General features: G+C 32.8%; 1 protein-coding gene across 1 annotated transcript; it reads right to left on the reverse strand.

Annotated features, from left to right (window-relative positions):
• Positions 1–5,272: 5,272 nt before the first annotated feature.
• Positions 5,273–6,976, reverse strand: LOC123539802 (uncharacterized). The gene is made up of 3 exons (XM_053527526.1): positions 6,736–6,976; positions 5,930–6,133; positions 5,273–5,536 (listed from the first exon to the last, which is right to left on the reverse strand). Exons 2-3 carry the CDS (start codon positions 6,114–6,116, stop codon positions 5,367–5,369), a joined length of 357 nt encoding a protein of 118 aa, XP_053383501.1. The 5' UTR covers positions 6,117–6,133; positions 6,736–6,976; the 3' UTR covers positions 5,273–5,366.
• Positions 6,977–15,507: the final 8,531 nt, after the last annotated feature.

Below are 15,507 nucleotides of genomic sequence, written 5' to 3' on the forward strand. Positions count from 1 at the left end.
TCACTTATCATAATGTACCTGTTTTTCAACCGATATCATTTGATGTATATAAATTCTGTTGATTTAATTTTAATACTCACCCTTTCCATTTTGTTCTAAGTATGGATTCAAAAACATAAAACAGCCATAATGAATAAACTAAATTTAAAAGATCAGATTTTAAGACCTGAACGCGTTTGTAAATAAGTCTTATCAAACACCGTTGAGTACAAAATATCTGGGCTTGTACACACCCATGGAGATTGTAACAAGTATTGTGATTGGTGCATTAATAAGATAAAAGTTATAAGCTTTAGCTGGTGACACCTACCTCGTTAATAAAATGATTGGTTTGTTCGTTTGTTTGTTTTGGGTTACGGGTATTCCCCCAACAATTTCTGATAATAACTGGGATAGTTAATCTAATCAGTGTTCCTGGGTGCTTTACCAGAACAAACCTGTTCTCCGCAATTAACTGCCAACTTCCTCACATGAATTAGAGGTGGAGAACGAATGATATCAGACACGATGTCTTTTATCAAATCGTCACGGAGAACATACGCCCCGCCCGGGGATCAAACTCACGACCCCGCGATCCGTCGATCTGCGCTCTTGAAGACAATGGCTGCTGTATAAGATACTTTATTATACTTGAATGCGTATAATATTATTACTCCAATAAAATGATACAGGAGGCAAGATTTATTTTCAATCGTAAAATAAAACGAGAGTATATGAGATACAATTAACAGACTGTCTCGAAACATATGTTTAAATCAACAGTGTTCGTACAGTCATGTACTTCATGCAGACTGCAATAACAATAAATGTATTTCACACATTCATATTATGTTCACTTAGTGTTCTTTACTAGTTTAGATTATGTGTGAATGTGTGTTTTCCGCCACTTCTGTAAGTGTCTGTCTAATATAATTTTTTTAGTTGTTTGTACTCATGAAATATCACGCTCCATCAGCGCAATATACTGACGCCATAATTACAGTTTTATCTCTTTGGTTTAAAACTTCTGTCAATTTTAGAAAACCTGTGTACACAATGACAAGGAAGAATCATACTTAATACAGCTGTATTAATATGAATAAATCAACAATTTACGGATATGACTCTAGACAAGAAGACATTTAAGTAATATATACTCGACAAAAAAAGTTTTGCAACAAAACATGTTTTATGTTGTAACTTTTTTTATTACTAAACGCACGGACAAAATTCATATATCAAATAAAAGTACATGTCAACGTGATCAAATTATTGAATGCAGAATGAAAATCGAATCATACCTTTTTGAATATTTATTGTTCAAAGTCACCTAGGGTACCTTGTCAAAAGTTGCAAAATCGCATTGCTTTGACCAATACCGTTAATCTCACATAATGTTTCATTAAAGCGCTAGAAAAGGGTAGACTTATGAAGAAAATGATAACGACTTGGCTTGTTCCCTCAAAATACGAGGTTCAATATGTAATGTTACTCCATATGTAGTTCCGTAACCGCTGGTTATTTTTAGATGCGGTTTTCGGCACATTATAGCGCAATTTATTGGAAACACAATGCTATATAAATTATAAAAATCGGCATGTTCAAAGTAAAAATATAATCATTTTAGTGAGGTGTACTCAGGTATACTAGAGCATAATTATAATATAGGTTTGTCCTGGGCATCCAGAGTCTCAGAAAAATAGAATAACTTGTAAAATCACAAAATTCTATCATTTTTCTACGAGGTACAGCAATTTGTGATGTGTTTGTGTTTGTTTTAAACTATTTATTGCAGTTTTAATTTTACAACACAACTAAAAAAATCTAAACTCGAGGTTGATCCCATCTGGAATGGGTGTTGAGAGCGATTAATTAAAGTTGTAAGAACTAGTTTCGCAATCGAAAATTAAGATACTAGTATCAACTTAAAATTCGCTTTGGTCCGAATGCATATTTTTTTCAGGACGACAATGCCAGACCACATCGTGCCAGAATCGTTGATAATTTTCTGAACCAACATGGAGTTCAGCGGATGCAGTGGCCACCAATATCACCAGATTTGGCATGCATTGAACACTTATGGGACATTTTTGGGCGTGCTGTAAATAAAAGAATTACAAGACAGACAAGACTTGCCGACCTGCCCAACATTCTGCAACAGGAGTGGGCTCTCATTCCACAACGGAAAATCCGCCGGCTTGTGTTTTCAATGAGGAGTCGTCTGCTTGAATGCAATGCGCAAAATGGTGGATACACGCACTATTGAAATTCACTCAGCAATTTTGCAACTTTTGATCAGGTACCCTATGTGACTTTGAACATGAAATTTGCCGAAACCGGTAATTCAATTTTCATTCTGTTTTCAGTATTTTGTTAAGATTGACTTGTACTTTTATTTGATATATGAATTATACCTGTACGTATAGTAATAAATAAGTTACAGCATAAAACATGTTTTGTTGCAGAACTTTTTTTGTCGAGTATACAATAAATAAACTCGACAGGGAGAATGCCTGGTTGTGTTTGTTTTGTCAAGATACCAGCCTAGAGGAGTACTTAAGCATACTTTTTATACGTATAAATAAAATATCAAAGAAAGCATGCACTTCTTTAATACATTTCAGAAAAAAAGATTATGATTGCAGTTTAAATGTGTATTCTAAAAGTAGCTTTACAGAGTTCGTTTCTGAACTCCAGAGTACATATTGCTATTCTTTACTCTAGCTTTGATACAATGTGCCATGCTTTTTTAAATACGTTACATGATAAAAACATCTATTTCCAATGAATAAGAATTTGATTCAGTGCTGTTTGTGACTAAAACAAAAATGCTTAGAACGCAGTACCTTTGTATAAACGCTTTTGATGGAGTTTTAATTTCAGCTATTCAACAACAACATTTAATTGTATCACTATTCTTATAATATAGCTTTGATCTTGTACATTTTCATTGTTTTACCAAAGGACAGAATTATTGTATTTCTTGTCCGAACCAAATCTTTGTTTCCAGAATTATCTTTTTATTTTACTCGAAAGAGGGTCAAAATGTTAAAAAATATTTTCTTTTCAGTACCATGACACTTGCAAATTTATTTCTCTGCAATATATATTGCTTGATGAGCGTCATCCTTTGTTCAGATGATTCTTGCATTTTGCCCTACCTGTTTGAACTAGTCTTGATAACTTTTATTCCGATTTAATCGTGACTTTCCCGAAAGATTTGTTACTACACTGAAGTATGAAGAGTTCACTATCCATCTTTGAAACTTTTATATTAAGGTCATGGAAGGTAAAGGTGATCGTTTTCCTAGCTTCATTGTCTGTAACTCTGTCTTTGTCATCATATTTGAGTTATTGCAACTTTAGGTTAACACACATGTTTACATATTTACTTTTCAAGAAAGAACCTTAATATCCATTGACAGGTGTTAGGTTGCGCGTTTCCTTACCTCTCATGAACAGACTCAATCATTTAAAACTATAAGAAGACATTTGGAAGCATTTAATGCAACCAAGCACTTGGATTTAGCGAGTGTTTTTATGAGAGGTAATTAAACATAAATACTGCTCACGCTCCAAGAACCTGCTTTGATGGAAGTTTGATTTAGAGATAATTAATTTAAAATGGGTAGCATGATCACGAAATAATAACAAATATAATATCGTTCAGTACAAGTAAGGGGATACATGTTAGGACAACTTAAATACTTTTCTGTGATAGTTACAAATCTCATGTACTTGGATTCAGCGCTTTAAGTATTTATTGCATTTTATAATCTTTGAGTTCATTCTGTATACCAGTATGATAGAATTTCGCTTAAGCCGATAATAAGGTGCTTGTGGTTTGCTGCTCATTCCATCACCTCTCATAAAGAGACTCAATTAAACCAAGTATGCTATGTTTTGCTTGGTTGTGTTCTAAGTTTTCAAAGCATTTTCTCATAGATTTTATTTAGCAGTAGAGAAAATGCAAAATGTCACAACAGCGAACGTTTCGCTGGTTTTGTCTACGCTTGTTGCACGAGGCCAGACGCATGCAAACAATGGTGGCAAACTATAATCTTTGACTTTAACATACTACATTCACAGTGGTGAGTAATAAATTGGAAAATAGCCTAATGACTTTATACAGAGCCATCTAACGAAATATTTTTTTGTGCTTATGAGTAAATGTATTAAAACAATAGGAAATTTTTATTTGCAGCCCGTCCCCGGAAAATGAAGTACAAGTAATAATTGGGAGAGGCTGCGTTTTTGGAACGTGGCTATTTATCCTTGTTTTTTTTAACAGGAACAGGAATCTTTCAGAGTGCCCAAGAACGCTCAAAATTGTAAAACACAAACAAAAAATGTAAAACAAGGTAAGTGACAGAGATTAATCTTAAGTTAGTTCATAAAATTGACAATAATCTATAGTATGCATCAAATGTGGTTTTCTGTGTATTTGAAACAAGCAAATATCATCATTACTCAATGAAAGCCGTCACTTGAAAAAGCTTACTATCGTTTTTAGCATAATTATGAATATGTGTCAATGGGACTGTAACATTTCTTTTATAGATATTTCTTGTTTCGTGTTTGTGAGTGCGCATCTATTTCTTGACGAAATTTCTGTAAAAAACAACTAAAGACATAGTAGCCACGCACTTTGACACATTCTCTAGAAAATAAGTAACTTAACGACTTCAGTTAAAATTTGGGTCAAGTGTGACTAAGCAACTGAAATTAAATCAGGTTATATCCATTTTCAACATTTGTCATTTTGATGATACAAGAATTTCATTCTTTACATAGCTAGCAATTCAACAGAAAGAAGTTACGTGGTAATAAAATCTGTAAAAATGATCCTTTGGAAGCAAAGAATGCAACCAAGAAGACTAATAGTAGCCTCGGTTTGATTGATGTTAGCAGAATTTATATATAAATTTTAACCTTATTTAAATTTACAATCACTTCCACGAAATTGAGTCTATTGCACTTTTGGCGTATATATTTGACGCCATGTATCTATGACAACGAATACATTGTTGATTTTAACGCAGTCCAATCAGACAAAGAACATTTAAGGCTAAAATTAAACCCACTATCTCTTATATATTTTTGGAAAGGGGCTCCATGGTTTCATATTTTGAAAGGTCCTTGTATATTCAATTTTATAATTATGAACATTTTCAGGATCATCATGCTCATGATCATGATCATCATCATCATCATCATCATCATCATCATTAGCAACATCAGTAGCAACAGAAAATGTCATAACAAATAATCTCGTAATTTCGATACTATTTTATTCAAATAATTATTCTTTGTCTCTTCTTAATACATTTTGTCAAATATTTGCAACAAACAAGCAATATCTGTTCAGATTTTGTTTGATTATTTCTCTAACATTCAATGTCAACATTTTGCGGCTTGCAATCATCACTATGTTGCTCACAAAGAGCATTCACTGCTGACTTTTTAAGGAAATCAATATAGAACTCTGCCAGATCTGCTTTGTCAGTAGGTTTTGTGCATGAAGGAAACCTTTGTACTTGGGTCCCTGGAAACAGTTCTGGAAAACAAACGATTGCCATTTAAATAGTGAACAGCACATTCAAGTTTAAGCCAAACTCTATTTCTATCAAGGTAGATTATATTTGTAACTTTACCTGTTTCAAACAGTGAGATTTTCATCTTGATAATTTCCACTGTTATTTAACTACACGTAAGATAATCGAAATTCTTTCCAAACATCAATAAATACATAAATATATTAAATAGCTAAAAACATTTAAAAAAATATGCACTCCATGGTACACGTATTAAATTGTAAAAGAAACCTTAAAATCTCCACGAATTATTTTACTTTTTTTCAATATATTAACTTTGTGACGTCAATTACAAATTGTTAATAACTTTACATTTACATTTTAACTTCTGAAACGGTGCTGTAGTGTTTTCTTACTTTCAGAGACACATTGTGGTACTGGGTTTGCTGGAAGCCAGTGTCCTGTGGCACCACAAACATAAACATCATCTGCTTTATACCCGGGTGGAAGTGTATGGTTTTGTTTGCAGGCAAATATGCAGATGTGAGAATATTCTTTTCTCCAGCCATTACACAGGATGATACCGTTTATCGGTGAGTCCATCTCCTTACAAGGAAATGCTTTGAAGAAATGTGAAGATATATATTGTAATATAATACTACTATACTGTAAAATCAGATCTGTTTGCAAGGCTAAAAGTAAGATCTTTTTTAATTTTCAATTTGATGCGCGTGGGTCCTTCTCCTTACAAGGAATACTTTGAAGAAATGTGAACAGATATATTGTAATATAACACTGCGATACTGTAAAATCAGATCTGTTTGCAAGGCTAAAAGTAAGCTTTTTTTTTAATTTTCAATTTGATGCGCGTCGGTCCTTCTCTTTACAAGGAATACTTTGAAGAAATGTGAACAGATATATTGTAATATAATACTACTATACTATACTGTAAAATCAGATCTGTTTGCAAGGCTAAAAGTAAGATTTTTTTTAATTTTCAATTTGGTGCGCGTGGTAGAATATTCGCGATATTTTTGTATTAGTTTTGATTACAGTTAGAAAAAAAAAATGGTGCGAAAATTTCTGATGTTAAAGTAATGTTATATGACTGTATAATAAAATACCTAATACAAATAAAGTTTTATCTCTCTAAAAGGTATTTCTACTTAACATGCGACAATGCCAAAATTATTTGAATTATTTTTCTTTTTGAAATACTTACGTTTAACGGAGATGGTAAACTTGCATTCAGCTTTAAGACCGTTCGATATTTTTACAGCACTGTACTGGATAGTGAACTCTCCCCATGGAAATTCAAATGAGCTTGTTTGGTAATTCTTAGTTACGCGAACTTTTGTCCCGTGGGGATCTGTGATTTTGGGTTCAGACCAAGTCTGACTGCTTGTCAGATTGGATGTCACTATGTCTCTGTCTACTGGACATCCTTCAACAATTGGTGGTTGTATATCTTTGAATAGAAAAATGGCGACCATAAAATAAACGTGTGTTTTAATATGGCATCAAAAGGACAATAATGTGAAACAATTAATTTTATAGGAACATATTCGTATATATCCGCTTGTTCATACAACAAAACCACTTATTTTGCACTTTCCTTATATACGTTTAAACATAACGAATGGCATACACACCAACTTCGCAGTTCTTTCCAGTCCAACCGGACAAGCAATCACATCGGTAGTCCCCCAGCAAGTTCACACAAGTCGCACCATTCTGGCACGGACTGCTGGTGCAGGATGTAGCGTCTAAGAAAGGAAAAAAATACAGAATCACATTTCTCAATTTTCCTTCTAGTAGAAATGAATGAACTTCTGTTTTTTAAACAATAATTTTTCCAGTCGTCATTGGTTACAAACATGGGGCAAATAAAAATATCAAATATTTGACAAATATAGTCAATGTTTAAATCAAATATTTTGATATATGTAAAATATTGTCTTTATGTAAATAAAAAAAGATCAGCAGTTGAACTGGTAAAAACAATCATATTATAATACTAAAAGTAATATCTTTCATTTAACATATGTATAACTGCGAAAATATTGCTTGTAATATTAGTTACACTGCTTGTTGGTGACTGGATACGGGATATACGCTGTCGAGGAAATCCATATCAGGCGAGAGCGAAGCTCGAGCCTGATATGGATTTTCGAGACAGCGTATATCCCGTTTCCTGTCACCAACAAGCTGCGTAACGATTTTATCTTGCCGACTACCCTTTACTCACATGCTATAATCTAGTATTTTGTATTTTGTTTTAATCAAAATTCATATCTGAAATGTACAAGCAGGATATGGAATATATCCTGTCTCCACGTGACGTCTATTGACCAATAGAAATGCAAGAAACTTGTAGGAGGCAAGATAATATAGAAGTACACATTCAATTAAGAGTGACAAATTTAAATAACCTTACAGTGTACTTTCACACCTTACATCTTGATCATTGAATTCCTCACTTGTGTGTTTTGATTCATTGAACATGAGCATAATTGTTTTCCAAAGCACAGTATTAAACACTAACAAAAGGCAAACGTTTTCTCTTTCATGGGATTCTTTTAATTACTTACACAAGCATGTCGGGGCACTTCCGGTCCAATGTCCATATTTCGTGCACGTTCGGGTAGATTGCGATGGGTTTGTCATATTATAGTTGGTGTCGCAAGTGTACAGTACTGTACCGGCATACGTGAAATCGCTTCCGGAAAAACTGCCATAAGTTACTGTGCTAGGTCGACCACAGGTAACAACTGCAAACAGAAATTTCTCAAAGAACAGCTTATTAAATACAATTGGAATGAAATGTAAAGCAAAAAATTCCAAATTCCTCTGGAAACCAAAAAAAAAATAAATAAATAAGATGCATGTGGTTTGTTTGCATAGATTTACATGAAATAATTTACGTATAAGTCTACTTCAATATAACCTTGTTTAGACATGCACTACACGTTTTGAAATCCCTGTTATACTTCCTGTAACTTTCATTTAAATGGAGACAGAGGCAAAGAGGCTGTAAACTAAAACACGTGATAATATGTAAAAGGAAGGAAAGTAAGACTGAAAGTAAAGTTTAAGATCAAAGAACGAATGTTACATAGTTACGTAAGACTAAAATAAAAGATTTACCATCTTTACAGCAAGTCCCTCGGAACCTATCTGGACATCGGCAATATCCGGAAAAAACAAAGTTTCCACCGTTATAGCATTTTTGATTACAACTTCTCGAATCATGAAAACCACTTCTCTCTTTGTAGTAATCCATTTTACAGTCTTCCATACATGCCTTTGTATTATCGGCCAGTTCTCTCTTACAACAAAAAGTTCTACTCCGTGTCTGAGTCCCTCCAGCACAAAGTCTGCTACAGTCGGACCAAGAACTCCACGGGTTCCATGTGCACCGTGTATCACATGAGTCTGATGAAATAAAGGATACAAAACTTGCACAGGATAAAGCAACAAATAAATAAAAAGTTCCCATTTTACCAGTCATCTGTTATTTTATCAGTGTGCACTCCAATACGTATAGATATTGAATATCACAGTACTGGCGATTCGACGATAATAAAATGTGTAAGAGATTAAAGAATAACAGAAGTATTGAAGATATCGTTCCAAAGATAAGTATGTAGCTGGTTTCTCTTTATTACACCATCATTTATTTGTCTTGGTTTATAAGGTCAGTATGTTAATGAACAAATTTCCCGAAATTATTATTAGTCAGACATATTTTGTCAATGGTAGTGCTTTATTTATATAGTTTGTTTCTTTCCGAACATGAGAAAATGTTTGCTGTTTAAACCTCGCTCTAATTAAATGAACAAAATATCATTTATATTGTTTCAACATCTCAAATAGTTTTTATTTCAATATAGTCCTTGTTAAACTTCTTAGCATAAAGCGTTACTTTGTCTGTCTTTCTTGGCATTTCTTCATTTCCTCCCTAATATATAACCCGGGGATAATTTAAGAAGACCCAAAAGTTAATATTCCATTATTTATATGAATTCTATAAAAAAAAAAAAATTCTCTTCTTTGTTATTATTTTGAAAAGGTACAGGCGGTCACCTCTGTTTAACAAATCATTCAAATCATTGTTAAGAATGGTCACCTTCAGGTCCGACCATTGGAATTCCCTATACAATGACACTTTATATAGCGTGAACCTGTCTAACGTGGCCAAAGGCCAGTAGAAAAGTCAGTAAATGCACTGTAACGATCAATAAACATTTTATGGAAGGATTGCTGTAAAGAAGCATGATTTATTGTTCTATAGAGGCAAGAACTTTCACACAAAAATAAATTTTATTATTGCTTCCAACGAAAAACACATTTATCGCAAATACTTCATCAGTTTAGAGGCATAGAGGTAGGGTAATTTGTTTGACTTTTCATTTTTTATAGTGAAATTGTGTGGCATTCCTTCTTCACTTGTCACACCCAAACATGATTCTATATTTGTCTTACAGATTCTGTTGTCTCACTGAAGTTTTACCGTAAAATATAATTATAAATTTAGTAATTTACTAAATGGGATAATGTAATGATACGAATCATTCCCAAACTCATTCCACCGGTCCGGTTAGCCACTGAAATTAAGATAACTGGCTTACTGATTTTAACTTACGTTAATCAGACGTGTAATCTGATGTACCATTTATTTTATGCCATTTTACAGAATTCAAACCGTATATGGTAATATAACAAGCGATTGATTGTTCTACAGTACTCACAGAGACTTTATTTGGTTGAATAACAAGTAAAGTACCGATGTATTGGATGATTGTCACGGTTTTGTACTCTTTGTAACGGTTGTGACAGCTAAAGGTAAGTCTGTGAAAAAACGCGATGTTTTATATGAAAAGGACCTCGGACATTTTCCTATTCAGATTGCCTATCCGATTAAGGAAAAAGTGACATAGGGACAGACTTCTGAAATTGCATAGTTATGATAGTTGAAAATCATTTCTTGATAAATGCGACTTCATTTTACAAGTTTATGAACAAAAAAGAAGACTTTGTAGATATTTCTCATTCTCTTTTCTATTAAAATATGAACATAAATCATTTTTACGTTTTAAACATCTTTCCCACCAGTGACGCAACAAAATAGTTCACATGCCTTTGTAAATAATTATTATATACGTATGCTGCAAAAATGGCACTTGGTCACAGGTGGGAAAGTGTTTAAATTGAAAAAAGCTATGTACAGGGTGTCAGCAAATAAATTTTTACATAAATATTTGACACTTATTGCATGTGTTTCCTAAACCTTACAGATATACAGCTTTATTCATTTTTGTAAATATTTCAAGCACAGAAAACACTAAACTAAATAAATAGCGGACATAGAAAGTCGTAAGTCAAGAACCAAGCAAGTGGCTTCGACATATTACATATGTGTCTTCAACTTAAACATAACAAAGAAATACAAACGAACTTCTATGGGAATAGTGCCACTTAGGTGCAGTTTTTTTTACATTTTGTAGAACACAGTTGAAGCGAACCTAGAATGCATTTTAAGAGCAACATTTGCTTTTATTCGATCCAGCATACTATAGCCTAACAGAACTACACCAGACACTATCTCATTAACTAACCTAGTTGCTTCTAGAACTTACACTGACACCCATAGAACTAATACTGACTCGCCCATAACTAACACTGACACTCCCAGAATTAACATCAATTCGCTCACACGTCTGAAACTTATTTCGAAGCCAACCGAAATACTAGTAAGGACCTCAAAGAACAAACACAGACACCCCAAGAATATCTATATAAATGTTGATACTAGCTAGTGAAGTTCTGTTCCACTGATACAAAATGCTAAAAGTAAGGCATCCCTGAACCCGCAGTGAAATAGGCAGTCTCCTGCACCCCTCCGTCTCAACTGAAAAAGGCCAACTACGCCAATGTATGGCCAGCTACACCACTGCATGTATTCAATAATAATCCTCCACATAATGCCCGGTCAGTATTGTACATGTGTATAAATACAGTATAGCAATAGATGTATAGAAAACAAACAATAGGATATGATCAATGCATCAGTGTTATCATGGGCACTCGGGTGGAAATAACTGAAGTACAGTTAGGGACCAAATGTTTTGTTCTACTTTTATTTTTTCCGTTTCGTTTATTTTCAAAAATGTCAATAAAACTGATAATCTGCATGGTATCAGTTTATTTATTGTGTTAAAATATTTCATAGTAGACATACCTTAAATACCAATGCTTATTTTAACTAAAAATACACATTTTAAATTTTTCAAAATTATGACCCTTAGTTACAAACTGTTCGAATTTCAAGAAAACGAATATGAAATAAAACTATTTTTTGTGACAATTTGATAGGAATATAACTTATTTATCAGTATTTGAAGCTGTTATATAAAACTATCAGCTACTGAAGTCAAAACATAGCATTGAACTTAGGGCAAAATCCCTAGCATAATGTCCGATGTCCTTTAACAGCAAATAGAACATGTTTATTATGCTATCAAAGAGTTGTTGTCTTACTGACATATACCTTAATATTCAGAAAAGGACTCAAGGAAGGAGTCATACATGAGGATAATTCATTGTTTTAAATACAAAAATATCGTTCTTGAATTTAAGATGTATATTTGCAAAAATGTGCGATCCCAAAAATGATAGATAAGTGAATTTCCATTGATTTAATCATTTTTTTCTATTAGTCCACTATATGCAATTTTGACAGATTGCCATTTACAATTCAAGGGAAATATTTATTGTAAGAACAATATTATGATTTATATGAAGTCGACATGATTCCTCAAAAAAAGGAGTATAAGTCATAAACTGAAATCCCCAGAGTGTTTGGTAAACAAACAACATTTTTACAAAGAATTTACTTGTCCAGTATATCTTTTACCATACTGTCTCGTTCTGTTCCGTACTATTGGATAAGTTATCCTAAAAACATTGTACTTTCTTAAAATAATTGCCATTTATAAAGAAATAAAAGCTAACTGTGTGAACTTTCAGCACTGGGTAATTATTGCAAATGTATCAAAATGGACATATGTAAGAGTTCTTTGAAAACTTTAAGGCGTTGTACTATCCTGTCCCTGTACGGTTTTCTTTTCGAAATTCAAGGCATATATCAATTAGTTGGCAGTCGTTTTGTAGAAAAATATGCATTTTAACTTTATTTGTAAGGAATTTTTGTAATAGGTGGGAAGATATTTTATTTGGATTTGGAAATTTAATATCACTAAAAATGTTTTTGCACAAACAATGTTGACTTTTGCAACCTATGACTTGAGAAAAAAGAAAATCAAACAAAGTTAACAAAAATAGAGTTTCGGTGCTCTGAAAAGCCACAACATCAGAAACTTCATTTTAACCTTTACAAAAAGTACACAACATACATTTTTAGACATCAGTCTCGGAATCCAACCATCCGTTGTGATAATAAGTACAGCCTCTGCGGTAGTGCTGTAAACAAATTCCCGGGTAATTTAGTTGTCTAAATAGTAAAAAGAGGTGTGTGATGACTTGTTTGTTCGAGTATATTACAAAAAAGCAGAAGGCTGACACAAATCAAACTTTATTATCATCATCTAAGAGAGAGTGTCCATTCGTGAAGGAAGAGACGAGGAAACCCTCGTATATTTTGGAAAGAGAATCTGCTCCGACCATTAGCATATGAATTGTAGTTTTACACTGTAAGATAAGATAACACTGTGTAAGTGAGAAGTTTCGCTCACTTTGCATAAACATCGTAGGAAATAAGCATGTAATAAATCTGATGGAAAGTATTAAAAAAATAGAGACACGAAACTTTGGCCAAATTTGGAAAATTTCCAAACTTCCTTGTCAACAATTTAAGTATTCAAAGTGATCCTTTGATATATATCATTGGAATTTATAAAATTTATAAATCAAGTCAAACAAACAAGAGAAAAACAAAAAACTTATCAATAACAAACTTAAAAGCAAAAACATACTTGAATTATATTGACATATGTAAAACATTCAAGGTGAAGTATTTCATAATCAGATAATGTTATAAGTGCTCTTGATAAAAGTGGTGGGGAATGTTTACTTGTTACAAAGCACAATTCATGATTGTTTTAATGTGCAAGCATGCAATATTTATAGTCACGTGAAGCACTTCTTTGAGATAATTCAAAACTCTTTAATAAAGATATTATTTGAAGAACTTAATATTTTTCTTCTTTGTTGTGGTAACGTTAAATGCTGTTATAGAAGCGCGTGGAGGTTCCTATTTTCCATGCTGTTCATGTCACAGATGCAAATATAGCGATATAAGACAAGAAAGCCATTTTAATACATAAGGTTCTTTATTGAAATGAAAGTTTGCAAATAAATGTATAAAGAAAATACTTTTTCCAGTAGCACAGAATAAATGTTTCCATATTTGAATGAAACGGTTTGGTGATGTTTTAACTAGCAAAGGGCAATATGACTTGACAACTAGTATTTATCACAAACAACTATTTGATTTGTCAGAAAACAAAAGTGGATTAGGATGTAATAAGATTCTTACAATTTGTCTTTTAACAATGAACTGAAAAAGTAATCTTTATTAAACTATATAACTTCCTGTTAGGCTTCTGAAAACTTCTGTAAATGCTTCATGATTCTCGCTTGATTAAATGCAATCATGTTAAGAAAACCAGCTAGACTGCTATTCCTTTAGTTTAAATGTGTATGTTCAAGTTTTTATTTGCGTTGGCAAGGATCTGAGAAACAATATATGTTTTCAAGAGCGAAGCAGGAAGCGTTGTTTTAAACGTTGACAACGAAAACTTCTGGATTCCCATTCGATTGGATAGAGATTATCGGCCATATAAGCTTTTGAAGTAGGTTAGGATTGAATTTCTTGTATACATTGGAAACTATTTGTAAACAAGGTATTTTATCAAACATAAACCAGGAAGCCCCGCTTAAATGTTGATAAGAGGTAATTTTCTCATAAAAGCAGTGCGTTGGTACATATAATAATGATATTTATTCATTCTTATCTATACATCATTGTATAAACTTTCAGGAACTGATTGATTAAAGCTTTAAACCAGCTTAAAGTCGTCTTGAATAGATATGGAATGTTTGAATAAGATCGCATAAAGAAAACCCCCTGAAACTGTTATCTGGAAACATTTTGTCTTCATACTCATGTTTCTATGTAGTAATACTAAAGCAGAAATATTTTTAAAGTTGTAACTAAACATATATCATAAATAATGATCTAATATTAGATGTGAAAGCATGTCGCTATCATATGACATCAATGTCTAAAATAATTGCATTGAAACTGGAAGATATCAAATGATTTGTAATTTTGCTTTAACATGTTCATTAAAACCTCTGAAAAAAAATGTATGCTTAAAAATGTAAAAGTCTTTAAAACATCTTAAAATTGTATACTCATAAACGAATGTCTGAAGCATCGATTGAAATTCCAGCATGGCAGAGATATAACTGTCTCTTCTGCGGCTTAATGAATGTCACCTTAGTGTATCATTGAAGATTCCATCTACATGCCATATGAACATATCTGCGAATGCCTCAAATATATTTTTGTTTCTTGTTACATGTGCAAATGGTGAGCTCTGCTCATTCTTGGGTTAGAGGGCGTGGCCGGTAGTATGCAAATAATCAGGCCCAGTTTAACAAAGCCTAAAACAGTTTCATTTTTAGTGTTGGGCGACCTAGGGAATTTGCTTTTCTTTCGTTTGATAAATATGTAATGTAAAATGCAAATTGACTATAGGCACTACCATTGAATGTTGTGATTTAGAAGACGCACATAGGTACTTTTGACCAATGTATAGAACTTTTGTATACATGGTATATTTCCAACAATACTTTTCATGCTGCTTCTGCATTTAATTAATGTTGACACAGATATATATCCAAAATAAAGTGTAAGTAGAATCAATGGAAGTATAGAGCTCAGTAAACGCAACCAAAAGTTCATCTA

Source organism: Mercenaria mercenaria, chromosome 16 (genome assembly GCF_021730395.1).
Source record: "Mercenaria mercenaria strain notata chromosome 16, MADL_Memer_1, whole genome shotgun sequence".
Lineage (NCBI taxonomy): Eukaryota > Metazoa > Mollusca > Bivalvia > Venerida > Veneridae > Mercenaria > Mercenaria mercenaria.

Coding starts and splice junctions, on each gene's coding strand:
- LOC123539802 (XM_053527526.1), bottom strand. CDS start 6,116: ATGGACTCACCGATAAACGGTATCATCCTGTGTAATGGCTGGAGAAAA. Junction 5,537..5,929: donor ACCACAATGTGTCTCTGAAA/GTAAGAAAACAC, acceptor TTTGTTTTCCAG/AACTGTTTCCAGGGACCCAA.